Source organism: Vipera ursinii (genome assembly GCF_947247035.1).
Source record: "Vipera ursinii genome assembly, chromosome: 7".
Lineage (NCBI taxonomy): Eukaryota > Metazoa > Chordata > Lepidosauria > Squamata > Viperidae > Vipera > Vipera ursinii.
This window is the reverse complement of record NC_139521.1, coordinates 75,102,992-75,120,844: the sequence shown is the minus strand read 5'-3', so window position 1 is coordinate 75,120,844 and position 17,853 is coordinate 75,102,992. Positions and strand designations below refer to the sequence as shown.

Here is a 17,853-nt window from a genome sequence, read left to right as displayed (position 1 = left end):
TGGACTTCAACTCCCAGAATTCCTGAGCCAGCCATGCTGAGGGGAAAGGGAGAGGTTTCCAAGCTGAGCCGTGCTGGCTCAGGAATTCTGGGAGTTGAAGTCCACAAGTCATGAAGGAGCCATAATTCCCCATGCTGGCTCAGGAATTCTGGGAGTTGAAGTCCACAAGTCATGAAGGAGCCATAATTCCCCATGCTGGCTCAGGAATTCTGGGAGTTGAAGTCCACGAGTCATAAAAGAGCCATGGTTGCCTACCCCTGCCCTATACCATTCCAGACAAATGGCTGTCCAGTCTCTTTTTAAAAACCTCCCGTTTTGGGAGTATTCACGACTTCTGGAGGCTGGCTGTTCCACTGGTTAATTCTCCTCACTGTTAGGAAGTTCCTCCTAGGTTGCTTCTCTCCTTGATTAGATTCCATCCACTGCTCCTTGTCCTGCCTTCAGGGGCTTTGGAGAATAGCTTGACTCCCTCTTCTTTGGGGCAGCCCCTGAGATATTGGAAGACTGCTATCCTGTCCCCCCTCGCCCTTCTCTTCATTAAACTAGACATACCCAATTCCAGCAACTGTTCCTTATATATTTTAGCCTCCAGTCCCCTGATCATCTTTGTTGCTCTTCTCTGCACTCTTTCTAGAGTCTCAACGCCTTTTTTACATTGTGGTGACCAAAACATGCTGGCTGGGGAATTCTGGGAGTTGAAGTCCATGGGTCTGGCCACGCAGACAGTGTGGAGAAAAACCAATGTTTCATACGTACCCAGCCAAGAGGGACACTCTTCATTCGTTTTGTGTTCTTGCTGTGTAGGGCCCGCTTTCCAAGGGACGCACTGGGAAACCGAGGCGTTCCAGACACATCGGACTCCAGGTCCCGCCTTCAAGCAGGAGACCTTAGTGAGGTACGCTTCACAGCTCTCAGGTGTATATTTTACGAGGTCGCTCAAAAGCAAGCTGTTGAAGCCTCCAAAGAGGTACATGGTGCTAATGGGGAAAAAAAAGAAAGAAAGAGAATGGACGGGATTAATCCGTGGCTCTCAAGCGGGCCAGGAATGCTAGGAAGCGGTCAAGAGTGACTTTAGGGCATATTGTGTAAGTCCCTTGGACCAGACCGATCGATGCTCTTCAGAGTGGGCAAACGAGTTATCTCCTGCTTATTATTCTTTTCTCTTTTCTTCTCTTTTCGCTTCTCTTACTTCTCTTCTGTTCTAAATTGTATTCTATTCTAAATTCTATTCTAAATTCTATTCTGTTCTATCCATATTTGTATGCTACTCTATTCTCTATTCTCTATTCTGCATGGTATTATTCTTTTCTATCATCTATTCTATCCTATCCTATCCTATTATTCCATTCCATTCCATTCCATTCTATTCTATTCTATTAATTCTATCCTATTCTATCCTATTATTCAATTCCATTCCATTCCATTCCATTCTATTCTATTCTATTAATTCTATCCTATTCTATCCTATTATTCAATTCCATTCCATTCCATTCTATTCTATTCTAGTAATTCTGTTCTATTCTATTCTACTCTATTCTAGATCCAATATCTATTCTATCCTATCCTGTTCTATTCTATTAATTCTATTCTATTCTATTTTAGATCCAATATCTAATAATAATAATAAAGTTGGACGGGACCTTCGGGGTCATCTAGTCCAACCCCCTGCTCAGGCAGGAAACCCTGTACCATTTCGGACAAATCACTGTCCAGTCTCTTCTTAAAAGCCTCCAGTCATGGAGCATTCACCACTTCTGGAGGCAGGTTGTTCCACCAGTTAATTGTTCTAACTGTCAGGAAGTTTCTCCTTAGTTCTAGGTTGCTTCTCTCCTTGATTAGTTTCAATCCGTTGCTTCTTGTCCTGCCTTCAGATGCTTTGGAGAACAGCTTGACTCCCCCTTCTTTGGGGCAGCCCCTGAAATATTGGAACACTGCTATTATGTCCCCCCTCGTCCGTCTCTTCATTAAACTGGACATCCCCAATTCCAGCCACCGTTCCTTATATGTTTTAGCCTCCAGTCCCCCGATCATCTTGGTTGCTTTTCTCTTTTCTCTATCCCTCTGTTAATGCAGCCTAGAATTGTGTTGGCTTTTTTGGCAGTTGCAGCACACGGCTGGCTCCTATTTAAGGGATTGTCCACTAGGACTCTGAGATCTAACCTATTCTATTCTATTCTAACCTATTCTATTCTATTCTATTCTATTTCTATTTCTATTCTATTCTATTCTATTCTGTTCTATTCTGTTCTATTCTATTCTATTCTATTCTATTCTATTCTATTCTATTCTATTCTATTCTATTCCTATTATTCCTATTTCTATTCCATTCCATTCTATAGAGAAGCAACCTAGAACTAAGGAGAAATTTCCTGACGGTGAGAACAATTAACCAGTGGAACTACCTGCCTCCAGATGTTGTGAATGCTCCAACGCTGGATATTTTCAAGAAAAGACCGGACAGCCACTTTTCTGGGATTGCATAGGGTGTCCTGCTCAAGCAGGGGGTCGGACTAGATGACCTCTATGGTCCCTTCCAATTCAGTTATTCTGCTGAAGTGTTTTTCCCAGGTATCCCACCCTTACCTCATTTATTCTCCTATTGATTCTGATCACCCATTCATTCTCCAACGTATCCTTGTCTGATCTAAACCAAACAAATCTAAAAACTGTTAAAAAGTCCGCCCTGGATTTAATTTTTTCCCTTTTTTAAAAAAAACTTTTGACATGCAGAATTACGAGCGGAGTGCAGAACAGAAACCTTTCAAGGGGAGCCAAATCTTTCTAACGGAATCTAAGTATATATATATATATTGAGAGAGAGAGAGAGAGAGAGAGAGAGAGAGAGAGATACAGAAATACAGATAGATACATAGAGATAGATAGATAGATAGATAGATAGATAGATAGATAAAGATATACAGACAGATAGACAGATAGACAGATAGACAGACAGACAGACAGACAGACAGACAGACAGATAGATAGATAGATAGATAGATAGATATTGAAGTGACGGATGAAGCTGCAGACAATGCGAGGGCTCGGCTGAAGTCGAGCAGAACGCGGGAGATACAAGACGAGTTCAGGAAAGGCAGCTCGGAACAGCAAGGCAGAACCGCAAAACGGCTTTTGCCCAAGAGATGATTTAAGATGGGGGCTTTCGGGGGGGAGGCGGTTAAGCCGTCTTACTGCGATCGGAGGCCCATTAGCCAGCGAATGGGGTGGAAAAACGGAGTGCGAATCTGTCGTTCAAAGCGAGGAGGGCGGGTGGAGGACTCCGTGAGCTAAATCATCAGGTTTCAAAACTTGTAAAACGTTGTGTTCCCACAATTAACCTGTGCAGCTTATTAGCATGCGGAAATAAAAAAGATGTTGAGACTCTAGAAAGAGGGCAGAGAACAGCAACAAAGATGATTGGGGGACTGGAAGCTAAAACATATAAGGAACGGTTGCAGGAATTGGGAATGTCTAGTTTAATGAAGAGAAGGACAAGGGGTGACATGATAGCAGTGTTCCAATATCTCAGGGGCTGCCCCAAAGAAGAGGGAGTCAAGCTATTCTACAAAGCCCCTGAAGGCAGGACAAGGAGCAACGGATGGAAACTAACCAAGGAGAGAAGCAACCTAGAACTAAGGAGAAGTTTTTCTGACAGTGAGAACAATTAACCAGTGGAACAGCTTCCCACCAGAGGTTGTGGGTGCCCCATCACTGGAGTCTTTTAAGAAGAGATTGGATGGCCATTGTCTAAAATGGTCTAGGGTCTCCTGCTTGAGCTGGGGGGTGGACTAGAAGACCTCCAAGGTCCCTTCCAATTATTCTGTTACTGACTGGCACTTCAGCGGCTGTATAATGTCCCGGGAAAATATCTTAAAACAAGATACGTTTCACTGACATTTTGGAGTTCTAAAGTGGTTGGTTTTTCAGGCATGACAGCAGCAAGAATAATCCATTGGACAAAAAACGGAATCAATTCCCTGGATTCCCATAATGGACGAAACAGCTTCAAAAGCTGAGGGCATCGGCAGAGAGGGCTTAATTGACTGCTCTGATTTAAAAAGAAAGAAAGACAGGAAAAAAAAAAGAACACAATTAAGTTCCTTTCTACTTAGAAACTGCTTCTGGACTTGGGTGCTTGAGCTAGAAAAAAAAATTGATCTGGAGTTTTGCTGGTTAAATAGGCTTGTTATTACAGAAAGGACTCTGTGTGTGTATTGTTATGCAAAAAGCAAAAAAAAAGGTGAGGTGGTATGTTACGAGCTTAATTCTCCTGCACACAAAAAAAGAGAGAGAATCAAACGTTTTTCTTCTTCCCCCTATTCGTTTCTCTTTGCATTTTTAATTTTTACATGTCGATAAGCCTTGGTGGAGCCTTGGTGGAGCAGTGGGCTAATGCCTCCTTAAGTAACACCAGCTGCCTGCAATTAGTGCAGGTTCGAGTCCCACCAGGCTCAAGGTTGACTCAGCCTTCCATCCTTCCGAGGTAGGTAAAATGAGGACCCAGATTGTTGGGGGCAATTAAGCTGACTTTGTAATAATGCCGCTTGGGGTGTGTGTGAAAGCCCTAATAAGCAGGCATATACATAGAATGAAGGCTACTGCTAAGCTTGCAAGCCGCCCTGAGTCTTCGGAGAAGGGCGGGATATAAATGTAATAAAAATAAAATAAATAAAGCTAATTAAAAAAGACCAAAAAGGTTCTTTGGGAACCTACAACGCCGCCGCCCCCGGCTCCTTTTCCCCCCTCTACTACTACCACTTTAAAGCAGAGACATCACCCTGTCAACAAAAGTGCGTATAGTCAAGGCTACGGTCTTCCCAGCTGCAATGTATGGCTGTGAAAGTTGGACCATAAGAAAGGCCGAGCGCCAACGAATGGAGGCCTTTGAACTCTGGTGCTGGAGAAGACTCCTGCGAGTTCCTTGGACTGCAAGGCGATCCAACCGGTCAGTCCTAGAGGAGATCAACCCTGACTGCTCTTTAGAAGGCCAGATCCTGAAGCTAAAACTCAAATCCTTTGGCCACCTTATGAGAAGGAAGGACTCACTGGAGAAGAGCCTCATGCTGGGAAAGGTTGAGGGCAAGAGAAGAAGGGGACGACAGAGAAGGAGGTGGCTGGATGGAGTCACTGAAGCAGTAGGCGTGAGCTTAAATGGACTCCAGAAGATGGTGGAGGACAGGAAGGCCTGGAGGAACGTTCTCCATGGGGTCGCGATGGGTCAGACACGACTTCACAGCTAACAACACTACCACTTTCCACCCAAACGCAAGATACTCCGCTTCCTTACTTGTTCCTTAGCACAGCCGAGTGTCCGAACCGGTTGATGTCGTGGGGGAGATCAGGCAGAGGAAGCACCGACCAACGATCGCAAGCTAGGATGGAAGAAAACAAAAAAAGTTTGTTTCAAAAGCATTCAAGCGGCACTCGGGCCCTAGTTAGAAGTTTGCTTCTTCCCACAGAAATTTCAGTGATAATTCGGAAAGCAAGGTAGTTATTCTAAAAGGGCGGTTGTTTATACCGCGAATATAAATAGCAATAAAGGGGAATATTTGTAGCACAGGATTGAAATGAGGAGTCCTTGGCAGTCCCCGAGCTTGCTTGCTTTCTTGCAGACGTTTCATTACCCAACTTCTCTGGTGTAGTAACGGTAGAGTAATCAGCAACGTATCAGCAGGAGGAGGAGGAGGAGGAGGACTGTGGGGTCTTTGGTGCCCTCTGAGCTTGGCGATTTCCTTGCAACATTCCATGACCCAATTAAGGAATAACATCAGAAAGGACTGGGGGTTTGTTTCTAGCACTTCTTTCTTGCACTGATGTTCCCTAGTTGGGTCATGAAACGCTTGCAAGAAAACCACCCAGCTCAGAGAGCACCAAGGACCCCACAGTTGTCCTCCTCCTCCTCCTCCTCCTCCTCCTCTTCCTCCTCCTCCTCTTCCTCCTCTCCTCCCCCTCCTCCTTTCCTCCTCTCCTCCTCCTCCTCCTCCTCCTCCTTCTCCTCCTCCTCCTCCTCTGCAAACCCCACTCCCTTCTAGCACTGATGATGTTACCTAGTTGGGTCATAAAACGTCTGCAAGGAAACCACCAAGCTCAGAGAGCACCAAGGACCCCACAGTCCTCCTCCTCCTCCTCTTCCTCCCTTCTAGCACTGATGATATTACCTAGTAGGGTCATGAAACGTCTGCAAGGAAACATCTAAGCTCAGAAACCACCAAGGACCCCACAGTCCTCTTACTCCTCCTCCTCCTCCTCCTCCTTCTCCTCCTCCTCCTCCTCTGCAAACCCCACTCCCTTCTAGCACTGATGATGTTACCTAGTTGGGTCATAAAACGTCTGCAAGGAAACCACCAAGCTCAGAGAGCACCAAGGACCGCACAGTTCTCCTCCTCCTCCCTCCTCCTCCCCTCTTCCTCTTAAACCCTACTTCCTTCTGATGATGTTCCCTAGTTGGGTGATGAAACGTCTGCAAGAAAACAGCCCAGCTCAGAGAGCACCAAGGACCCCACAGTTGTCATTTGTCCTCCTCCTCCTCCTCCCCACTCCTCTTCCTCTTAAACCCTACTTCCTTCTGATGATGTTCCCTAGTTGGGTGATGAAACGTCTGCAAGAAAACAGCCCAGCTCAGAGAGCACCAAGGACCGCACAGTTGTCGTCAGATCCTTCCCTTCATCTTTTGGGATTAAAAAAATTGGATTGGAAGATGAAAACTGCCCTTTATGTTAACTCGGAAGAAAGTAAGAAAATGCACTACACGTAGTCCTCGACTGACGACCGTGACTGAGTCCAAAATTTTCTACTGCCAAGCGGGACAGACATTAAGTGAGTTTTTGCTCCAGCTGACGATTTCGCTTGCCGCACTCGTTAAGGGAGTCGCTGCAGTTGATAATGGCGCTAACGCCGCCGTTAAGTGGATCCGGCTTCTCCCCGCTTGACTTGGCTCGTCCGAGGGTGGCAAAAGGGCATGGCGTGACCCCGGGACACCGCAAACCGTCGTAAACGCACACCAGTTGCCGAGCGTTAGAATTTTGATCGCGTGACCGCCGACGGTTGTTAAGTGTGAAAAAAAACAACCGTAAGCCCCCGCCCCTTTTTTTTTCTTTCAGCGTCCTTGTAAGTTCGGTCACGAAACGAACTACTCTACGTGGATACACCGGAGGCCATACAACGAAATCCGTTCTCGTTTCGTTCCTGGCCACGTAAGCCCCTTCAATTGCTGGCAGAGATTCGGCTGGCTCTTAAGATTTAATGGCGCTGTTGCGTTTGGGGAAGGAATATATGCATTTTTATTTGTTTTTTTCTCCCAGCGCATTACGGGCATCTGAAGGAGCCCCAGCTTTCTTTCAATGCCAGCTCAGCGTACCCAGTGAAGCTAACAAATGTAGTTTTCTTAGTTAAGAAGAAACCCTCAGAACTAATGCCTCTCTCTCTCTCTCTCTCTCTCTCTTTTATTTTTATTTTTATTTTTATTTTGCCAGGAAACAAAAGTGGAAGAGAGAAAAGCTGAAGGCTATGGAACGAAGGAGTATGACTCCCTTCCTGACCTTTTTTGGGCCCAGCCGAGTTACGGTAAGATTTATTGTTCAGGGATCCCCAGGAATTTATAACTGTCCTTTACAACGGAGGAAGGAGTGTTTGCTTTCTGTGTGCCATTTTCAAGGAAACGGTGCCCAGCTCATATTAGGAGGTTATTTACGGTCAACTTAGCCATGATGGCTAAAGACTTTTTACGGTTTCGAAGGCCTCTTCAGAGGCTTCAACAGGCTGGCATGGCGTGGGAGATGAGACATGGGAAGGCTCCAGAGGAAAAAAAAAAGGATGAATAAACCCTTAATTCTGGCTTACAACATTGGGGGGTGGGAGAGAGAAATAATCGCTCAAGATATTAGGTAGATTTTCCTTTAAACCATGGTTATCCCAGCCCTTTGGCTCACCTGGGCTACACTGAGCGAAGAGGAATTGCCTTGGGCCGCATATAAAATGCCTAATAAAGTCAATGCGTATAAATTGCAAGCTTCCTCCCTTTTTAAAAAATTTTTTTGTTATCCTATTTATTTCTATCCCACGTTTATTTGCACGAATAAGGCAAGGCGGGGAACACATCCCAAACACCTTTCTCCACGTTATTTTCCCCACGACAACATCCCTGTAAGGTGGACCTGGCTGAGAGGAAAAGACTGGCCAAAACTCACCTAGCTGGCTTTCGTGCCTAAAATGGGACTAGAACTCACCGTCTCCTGGTGGTTGGCCCAAAGTGACCCAGCCGGCTTTCATACCTACGGCAGGACTAGAACTCACCATCTCGGGGTGATTGGCCCAATATTAACCAGCCACATTTGATTCTTGAGGCAGGACTAGAATTCTGTCTCCTGGTGATTGGCCCAAAGTCACCCAGTTGGCTTTCATGCCTAAGGCAGAACTAGAACTTACTGTCTCCTGGTGATTGGCCCAAAGTCACCCAGCTGGCTTTTGTGGATAAGGTGGCACTAGAACTCACTGTCTCCAGGTTTTTAGCCTGGTGCCTTTGCCACTAGACCAAACTGGCTCATTGTCTCCTGGTGATTGGCCCAAAGTCACCTAGCTAGCTTTCATGCCTAAGGTAGGACTAGAACTCACCGTCTCCTGGTGATTGGCCCAAAGTCACTCACCCTGATTTCTTGCCTAAGGCAGGACTAGAACTCACCGTCTCCTGGTGATTGGCCCAAAGTCACTCACCCTGATTTCTTGCCTAAGGCAGGACTAGAACTCACCGTCTCCTGGTGATTGGCCCAAAGTCACCCAGCCAGCTTTCCTTCCTAAGGCAGGACTAGAACTCACCGTCTCCCACTCTTGTGAGAGAACAATACTAGCTGTTCAGGTTCGCGAGTGCCCCTGTGGTTGCGCTTTGGGCACGCCTGATTTAAAGCAAACAAACTGGGATGGCATTAAACGAGGGCCTGACGTTAATTCTAAACGGATCTGTTCCTCCTCTTGAACTGAGCACCCGGCAGGAAGGATTGAGTGACTGCTGCCCTCGTCTGGCGATCTGATTTTGGAAAAAGGCCCAGATTGACGCCTGTCACCGCAGGGACTCAAAACAGCCCACAGGAACATACAGCTGGACAGGAGGCACCAAAAAACAAACAACCCCCCCCCCAAAAATAAAACATTGATGCATGTTAGTAAAAAGGTAAAGGTTCCCCCGCACACGCGTGCTAGTCGTTTCCGACTAGGGGCCGGTGCTCATCTCCGTTTCAAAGCCGAAGAGCCAGCGCTTGTCCGAGGACGTCTCCGTGGTCATGTGGCCGGCATGACTAGACGCCAAAGGCACACGGAACGCTGTTCCCTTCCCACCGGAGTGGTCCCTATTTTTCTACTTGCATTTTTTACGTGCTTTCGAACTGCTAGGTGGGCAGAAGCTGGGACGGGTAACAGGCGCTCACTCTGCTACGCGGCACTCGGGATTCGACCCGCCAAACTGCCGACCTTCTGATCGACAAGCTCAGCGTCCTAACCCACTGAGCCACCGCGTCCCTTATTTTCATATGTTACCTGAGCTCTATTTGCATATCTACAGGGACTCTCCGACTTAGCGACCGTCCGCTTAACGACCGTTTGAAAGTCACGACGGCGCTGAAAAAGGGACTTAGGATCCTGTTTCGCTTGCAAGAATCCCCCACGCCCCGGTGGTCACGGAATCAAAATTCAGATGCTCGGCAACCGACTCGTAATTATGACGGTCGCAGTGTCCCGGCGGGGGGGAAACGCAATCCCCTTTTGCGACCTTGTAACCAGCAGAGTCAATGGGGGAAAGCCAGTCTCGCTTAACAACTGTGTGACTTGCTTAACGACCAGAGGGATTCCCTTTAACGACTGTGGCCAGAAAACTGGTATAAAACGGGGCGAAACTCGCTTCGCCACTGTCTCGCTTAATAACAGAACGGCTGGACTCAACGGTGGTCATAAGATGAGGACTGCCCATAACAGGTTTCCGACTTTTGATCAACAAAAGGAATCTCCCGTTCAAGGGACAGGAACTCAAGCAGAGCCACGTCAGAAAAACCTCCCTTGGGGGTCTCTTCCACTGTCTCCCAAACGGATTACGGGCAGTCCCCGACTTACGACAGTTCGTTTAGTGACCGTTCAAAGTTACGACTGACCACCGTGTTTCGCACTCGTGACCTTTATAGTGTTCCCCGGGATCAGGTGATCGAAATTCAAAGGGTTGGCAACCGATTCATACTGAACGCCCGTTGCTGCGTCCCAAAGTCGCGCGATCCCCTTCGGCGGCCTTCCGACAAGCAAAGTCAGTGGGGGAAGCCAGGCTCGTTTAACGACCGGGTTGGCTAACTTCTCAACTGAGGGGAATTCGCTTAAAACGACCGTGGCCAGAAAAGTCGTAGAGTGGGGCAAAACTCGCCTAACAAATATGTCTCCCTTGCCGACGGAAGTATGGGGGCACAATCGCGGTCGTTAAGCCGAGGACTGCCTGTAATTGATTTCGCCTTTTTATAGAGAGTTGGAAGAAATCTCCCCCTCAAAGAACGGAGAGACAAGCCAAGCCACGCCAGAAGAAGTTCCTTTGCCGTCTCTTCCATTTTCCCCCCAGTTGGGCTAAATGTCAACGGAGGTTCTCGGTCAATCCAGATCGTGGTTATCCCAATGGTGCTTTTTCCTTAGGAAGCAACTGGACTTTCCGGTTTACCTTTGAAGAGGTTTCGCTTCTCCTCCAAGAAGCTTCTTCAGCTCTGACTGGATGGTGGGAAACGAATTTATACTCCTTGCAGACAGCCGGCCATTTGCATCCTTTCAGAGAGGCGTTGAGGCCACTTGGTGTCCTCGGGGTCACCGAAGTGGTGCAAGTGGGTGGGGAGCCATCTTGGAACTGCTGAAAGGACTGTGTTGGTGACAGGAGAAGGGGTGTGTGTGTGTCTCTCGTATCCCTCCCACTCTACTGAAAGGCCTCCACAACTCTCTAAAACAGGGGTCTTCGAACATGGCCCTTTTGTGACTTGTGGACTTCGACTCCCAGAATTCCTCAGCCAGGCACGCTGGCTGAGGAATTCTGGGAGTTGAAGTCCACTCCTCTTAAGGTCTATGTCAGGGGTCTTCAAACTTCGGCCTTTTATGACTTGTGGACTTCAACTCTCAGAATTCCTCAGCCAGGCATTCAGGCTGAGGAATTCTGGGAGTTGAAGTCCACTCCTCTTAAAGTTTATATCAGGGGGGTCTTCAAACTTGCCCCTTTGATGACTTGTGGACTTCAACTCCCAGAATGCCTCAGCCAGACATGCAGGCTGAGGAATTCTAGGAAAGGTCTATGTCAGGGGTCTTCAAACTGGGCCCTTTGATGACTTGTGGACTTCAACTCCCAGAATTCCTAGGAGTTGAAGTCCACTCCTCTTAAAAGTCTGTATCAGGGGTCTTCAAACTTGGCCCTTTGATGACTCATGGACTTCAACTCCCAGAATGCCTCAGCCAGACATGCTGGCTGAGGAATTCTGGGAGTCAAAGTCCACTCCTTTTAAAGGTCTATGTCAGGGGTCTTCAAACTTGGATCTTTGATGACTTGTGGACTTCAACTCCCAGAATTCCTCAGCCAGGCTCGCTGGCTGTGGAATTCTGGGAGTTGAAGTCCACGAGTCATCAAAGGGCCACGTTTGAAGACCCCTGCTCTAAAAGAAGGCAAATAACCAGCCGTCTGCAAGGAGCATAAATCCTTCCATTTTCCCCACCATCCAGTCAGAGCAGAAGAAACTCCTTGGATGAGAAGCGAGACGCCTTCAAACAAACACAAAAAAAACCCTGAAAGTCCAGTTGCCCGCTGAAAAAAAGCATGTTGGGGTTGTAATCAGCAGAGTGTAGCCCTTGCTTTTATTTCACTTTTATTAGTGGGGATTTAATTCCCCGCTGACTTGGCGCGTACCTATGTCATAGGCCATGAAATCTGAAGAGAAGCACTTCGCCCCCTGGCTCATGGAGGTGTCGTTGTGGGTGTTGCCTCCGAAAACCAGCATGGTCCCACTGACAATCACCGCCGAATGCAAATACCGGGAGAATCGGCTCTCTTTCAAAATAGTCCTGGAGAAAGGAGAGAAGGAGAACAGGCGTTCGTTCAGAAACCACCTCCGCCTCGCGCTCCTCGGCTGCGCACGTCTTAACTACAAAAAAAAAAAATTAAAAAAAATGCCCAAATAACACCCATCTTGGCGAGATGCAGCGAAGGATCAGAAGAGCCAAAAAAGGAAGAAAAGGGAAAAAAAACGAAATTGAATCGAGCGATCGCCGACTCCTACTAAAGCCAGTTAAAAACTCCGAGGAGAGAAAAAGCAGAGAGGTGCCTTTATTGGATATTATTTCCCCTTAAATCTTTCTCCGATGTTTTCCTCTACGGTTGTGGGAGGAAATTGCCGGTAATTTCCAAAAAAAAACCGTGAGAAAACCAGCTGGGGGGGGCGGAAGCAGTTTTAGCTTCGTAGGGAAAACCCTGGGAAATAATAATAATAATAATAGTAGTAGTAGTAGTAGTAGTTGGAAGGGACCTTGGAGGTCATCTAGTCCAACCCCCTGCTCAGGCAGGAAACCCTACAGCATTTTGGACAAATGGCTGTCCAGTCTCTTCTTAAAAACTTCCATACTTTGGCATGCTCGTTCCTGCCTTATCTCTCCGTTATATTCCCCTTCCTTGATAAAGATTTTAGCGAGATTTGTCTCCAGTCAAAACCATAAAATCCGATTTTCTCTTTGAGGCAAACAAGGTAATCTTCTGTCTGATTCCAACCAGGTACATCTTTAAGCCCGATGCTCTAATTCAAAATGCTCACGCACTGAAACACCTCCCAAGAAAATATATAGGCTCTCCAAAATGTACACCTTCAGCCGGCTGAAACAAAGAACTTTAAAATAGGGACTTCTCTCCTATCAGCTGGAACCAAATATCTTAACTAAACCAGTCACTCCCCAAACATTTTTGCGTTAATTAGCCACGGCACTACTTTGTTCCTACGTATCACATCAGGACGGGCCTGTTTATAAGGCGCACGGCTTCTGCGCATGTCGGTTCACGAGCTGAACCCGTCTTGTTTCTGCCCGAATCGGCAATATGTTCTTTTTAGAGGGAAAAAAAGGTGCGTTTTTAATGCACGTGACTCAAACGTATCAAAAGCAATTCTCTGTGGCGCGTTCTTGCCAAAACCGATAGGTGTTTGAACTATATTCAGAAACTATGTTCTAGCGAAACGTAAGAGAGTAGTAAAAAAAAAAAAAAAAGAGAATCTGCATTCATCCATCCGTAGTTCAGGCCTAAAGGATCAGGGTCAAATTATTCTACCCTGGACACATTATGTGAAGATGCAGCTCTCCGGACAAGATGCTGATACTTGGAAAAAGAATAGAATATAGAATAGACAATAGAATAGAGAATAGAATAGAACAGAACAGAATATAGACTAGACTAGGATGGGATGGGATGGGATGGGATATGGAATGGAATGGAATACAATACAATAGATAAAATAATGAATGAAATAGAATAGAACAGAAATTAGAATAGAATAGAATAGAATAGAATAGAATAGAATAGAATAAATAAGAATAGAATAGAATAGAATAGAATAGAATAGAATAGAATAGAATAGAATAGAATAGAATAGAATAGAATAGAATAGAATAGAATAGAATAGAATAGAATAGAATAAAGAAATAAGAATAGAATAGAGAATAGAATAGAATTACAGAGCAGAATAGAATAGAATAGAATAGAATAGAATAGAATAGAATAGAATAGAATAGAATAGAATAGAATAGAATAGAATAGAATAGAATAGAATAGAATAGAATAGAATAGAATAGAATAGAATAGAATAGAATAGAAAATATGGAATGGAATGGAATGGAATGGAATGGAATGGAATAGAATAGAATTAGAATAGAACAGAATAGAGAATAGGAGAGAAAGCAGAATAGAATTAGAACAGAATAGAAGAAGGATAGAATAGAATAGAATAGAATAGAATAGAATAGAATAGAATAGAATAGAATAGAATAGAATAGAATAGAATAGAATAGAATAGAATAAAGAAATAAGAATAGAATAGAGAATAGAATAGAATTACAGAGCAGAATAGAATAGAATAGAATAGAATAGAATAGAATAGAATAGAATAGAATAGAATAGAATAGAATAGAATAGAATAGAATAGAATAGAATAGAATAGAATAGAATAGAAAATATGGAATGGAATGGAATGGAATGGAATGGAATGGAATGGAATGGAATGGAATGGAATAGAATAGAATTAGAATAGAACAGAATAGAGAATAGGAGAGAAAGCAGAATAGAATTAGAACAGAATAGAAGAAGGATAGAATAGAATAGAATAGAATAGAATAGAATAGAATAGAATAGAATAGAATAGAATAGAATAGAATAGAATAGAATAGAATAGAATAGAATAGAATAGAATAGAATAGAATAGAATAGAATAGAATAGAATAGAATAAAGAAATAAGAATAGAATAGAGAATAGAATAGAATTACAGAGCAGAATAGAATAGAATAGAATAGAATAGAATAGAATAGAATAGAATAGAATAGAATAGAATAGAATAGAATAGAATAGAATAGAATAGAATAGAATAGAATAGAATAGAATAATAGAATAGAATAGAAGGACCTTGGAGGTCTTCTAGTCCAGCCCCCTGCTCAAGCAGGAGACCCTCTACCATCTCAGACAACTGACTGTCCAGTCTCTCCTTAAAACACCTCCAGTGATGGAGCGCCCACAGTTCCTGGAGGCAAGCAGTTCCACTGAAGAAGAAGACAGACTACAGCTACTTCTCGACTTTTGACAGCAATGGAGGCCAAAAATTTCTGTTGCTAAGCAAAACGGAGTCAGCTGATCACCGTCTGTGTCTCTGCCCCTCAGCTTCCAACAAGCGAAGTCGATGAGGAGGCCCAGATTCACTACACCACTGGGTCCTAATTTAAGAACACTTGACAAATGTGGCAAGAAAGGGTCATAAAATGAGGCAAAACCCACTCCCAACGGCTGACTCGCTTAGCAACAGAAATGTTGGCTCGATCGTGGTCGTAAGCCGAGGACTAGCTGAGGAAGAGATGAGGAGACCATCTTCGGCCTCTCTGATTCTAGGGCAGCCCATGAAGCTGAAGCTGGACCAAGGGTCTCCTGGCGTTTTGGCCTCCATCTTCTCCTACGGGAGCAGCTGAAAGTCTAGGCCAGGGGTAGGCCACCTTGGCTCTTTTATGACCTGTGGACTTCAACTCCCAGAATTCCTGAGCCAGCATGGGGGAACTATGGCTCCTTCATGACTTGTGGACTTCAACTCCCAGAATTCCTCAGCCAGCCTGGCTCAGCTTGGAAACCTCTCCCTTTCCCCTCAGCATGGCTGGCTCAGGAATTCTGGGAGTTGAAGTCCACGAGTCATAAAAGAGCCAAGGTTGCCTACCCCTGGTCTGTCTGTCTGTCTGTCTGTCTGTCTGTCTGTCTGTCTCCCTCCCTCCCTCCCTCCCTCCCTCCCTCCCTCCCTCTCTCTCTCTCTCTCTCTCTCTCTCTCTCTCTCTCTCTCTCTCACACACACACACACACACACACACACACACACCAGGCTCCACAACTCAATAAATCTACTTACCACTTGTACTTACGAACTTCGTATTTGTACAGGTCGTCCGTCAGCCTGTATTTGTTAGCGCTGAAAGCCTTGTAGCCTCCATGTGTGTAGATGGACCAGGAGTGTGGGTCGTACACACTGCTGTGGCCATACCCTCCTTGCACCAGGGCTCCTCTGGTTTGTAAGATGCTCCACGTGTTCGTGGCTAGGAGAGAAGGAGGGGCAGACGTGAGCCAGCTGTGCAGAACTGCACTATACCACAGATGTTTAACTGGGCAACTGTAACTTGTACTCCGAAGATGCTCGGATACCACAATCCTCAGTCATGGCAATATTTTAGCTAATTGATCGAGGAGCGTGGTTGCAGGTACTCCACAGCTTACAAACTTCCTTCTAGTGACCGTTCAAAGTTACAACAGCACTGAAAAAAGGGACTTATGACAGTTTTCCACACTTATGACCGTTGCAGTGCACACACACAAACACACACACACACACACACACACACACACACACCTCGCAGTCATGTGATCAAAATTCGGTTGCTTGGGCCACTGGCTCCTATTTACGATGGTCACAGCGTCCCGGGGTCACATGAACCCCTTTTGCGACCTTCTGACAAGCAAAGTCAACTTGGGAAGCCTGATTCACTTAACAACCGTGTTACTGACTTAACAACTGCAGCGATTCACTTAACGACTGTGGCCAGAAAGGTGGTAAAATGGGGCAAAATTCACTTAACAGCTGTTTCACTTAGCAACATACGTTTCAAAAACACAAGTGACCTTCCTTAATCCAGCCGGTCCTCGGCTTACGGCGACCATGGAAGCCCAACATTTCCGTTGCTAAGCGAGGCAGTTGTTAAGCGAATTTTGCCCCACTGCATGACTTTTCGAGCCACCGCCATTAAGCGAATCACTACGGCTGTTAAGTTAATAACACGACTGTCAAACGAATCTGGCTTTCCCCGTTGACTTTGCTTGTCAGAATGATCACACGACACTGAGACCGTCATAAATATGAGTCAGTTGCCTAGAGTCTGAATTTTGATCCCATGATCGTGGCAGTTGTAAGCGTGAAAAACAACCCTGAGTCTGTTGAAACTCCAAACGGTTGCTAAATGAACGGCTTTAAGTCAAGGACTTAAAATTGATGTCCCTCCTTGTTTTCAAGTACGTAGTTTCTCAATAGTTGCTTCTCCGCTAGAGATCCAGTCAATGTCTACATCGGGATGATAAACAGAAGCTGTGTTCCTACGCACGCAAACACACACGCTAAGCAGGATGTTAAAGAGCTAACATACCATCATTAGGATTTCTGTCATCTACTTATACCTGGATGTTTACCTGCCCTGCGGCTAAGAGATTCGGGGACAAAACACCACACTAGAGTGAAGAGACACCCGCTCGGCTCAAGAGGGTTTAGAGTTCATAAGGGATCAAGGAGACCGAGATCGAAACGAGGAGATCCAGAAAAAGCAGAAGAGTGCTAAAGATCTCAGAGGGAAACGTCTGCCAAGTGAGGCTCGGAGGCCAAGGGAGAAGAAATAATTAAAGGAGAACCTTTGTAGCTCAGGGTATGGGGTTTGCAGGGAGGAGGGGGAGGAGGAGGAGGAGGAGGAGGAGGAGGAGGAGGAGGAGGAGGAGGAGGAGGAGGAGGAGGACTGTTGGGTCCTTGGTGCTCTCTGAGGTTGGTGGTTTTCTTGCAGACGTTTCATCACCTAACTAGGTAACCCAATCAGTGCTAGAAGGGTGTGGGGTTTGCAGAGGGGAGGAGGAGGAGGAGGAGGAGTAGGAAGAGGAGGAGGAGGAGGAGGGGGAGGGGGAGGAGGAGGAGGAGGAGGAGGAGGTGGACTGTTGGGTCCTTTGGTGCTCTCTGAGCTTGGTGGTTTTCTTGCAGACGTTTCATCACCCAACTAGGGAACGTCATCAGTGCTAGAAGGGAGGGGTGTTTGCAGAGAGGAGGAGGAGGAGAAGGAGGAGGAGGAAGAGGAGGAAGACTTGAAAGTGAGAACAATTCACCAGTGGAACAGCTTGCCTCCAGAAATTTAGGTTCTTCATCACCGGAGATTTTTAAGAAGAAACTGGATAGCCACCTGTCTGAAATGGTGTAGGTAGGGCCTAGAAGACCTTGAAGGTCCTTTCATAATCATAATCACAAAAGTAAAGTTGGAAGGGACCTGGGAGGTCATCTAGTCCAACCCCCTGTTCAGGCAGGAAACCCTGTACCATTTCAGGCAAATGGCTGTCC

General features: G+C 45.8%; 1 protein-coding gene across 1 annotated transcript in view; it reads right to left on the bottom strand.

The window, feature by feature from the left end:
* Positions 1 to 17,853, bottom strand: part of ATRN (attractin) — a gene marked incomplete at both ends in the record, with an annotated part of 98,554 nt that overhangs the window by 46,239 nt on the left and 34,462 nt on the right. The window contains 4 exons of the mRNA XM_083367078.1: positions 757 to 977; positions 5,285 to 5,369; positions 11,897 to 12,051; positions 15,625 to 15,808. Coding sequence (XP_083223204.1) covers positions 757 to 977; positions 5,285 to 5,369; positions 11,897 to 12,051; positions 15,625 to 15,808 — 645 coding nt within the window. The remainder of the gene's footprint in view (positions 1 to 756; positions 978 to 5,284; positions 5,370 to 11,896; positions 12,052 to 15,624; positions 15,809 to 17,853) is intronic.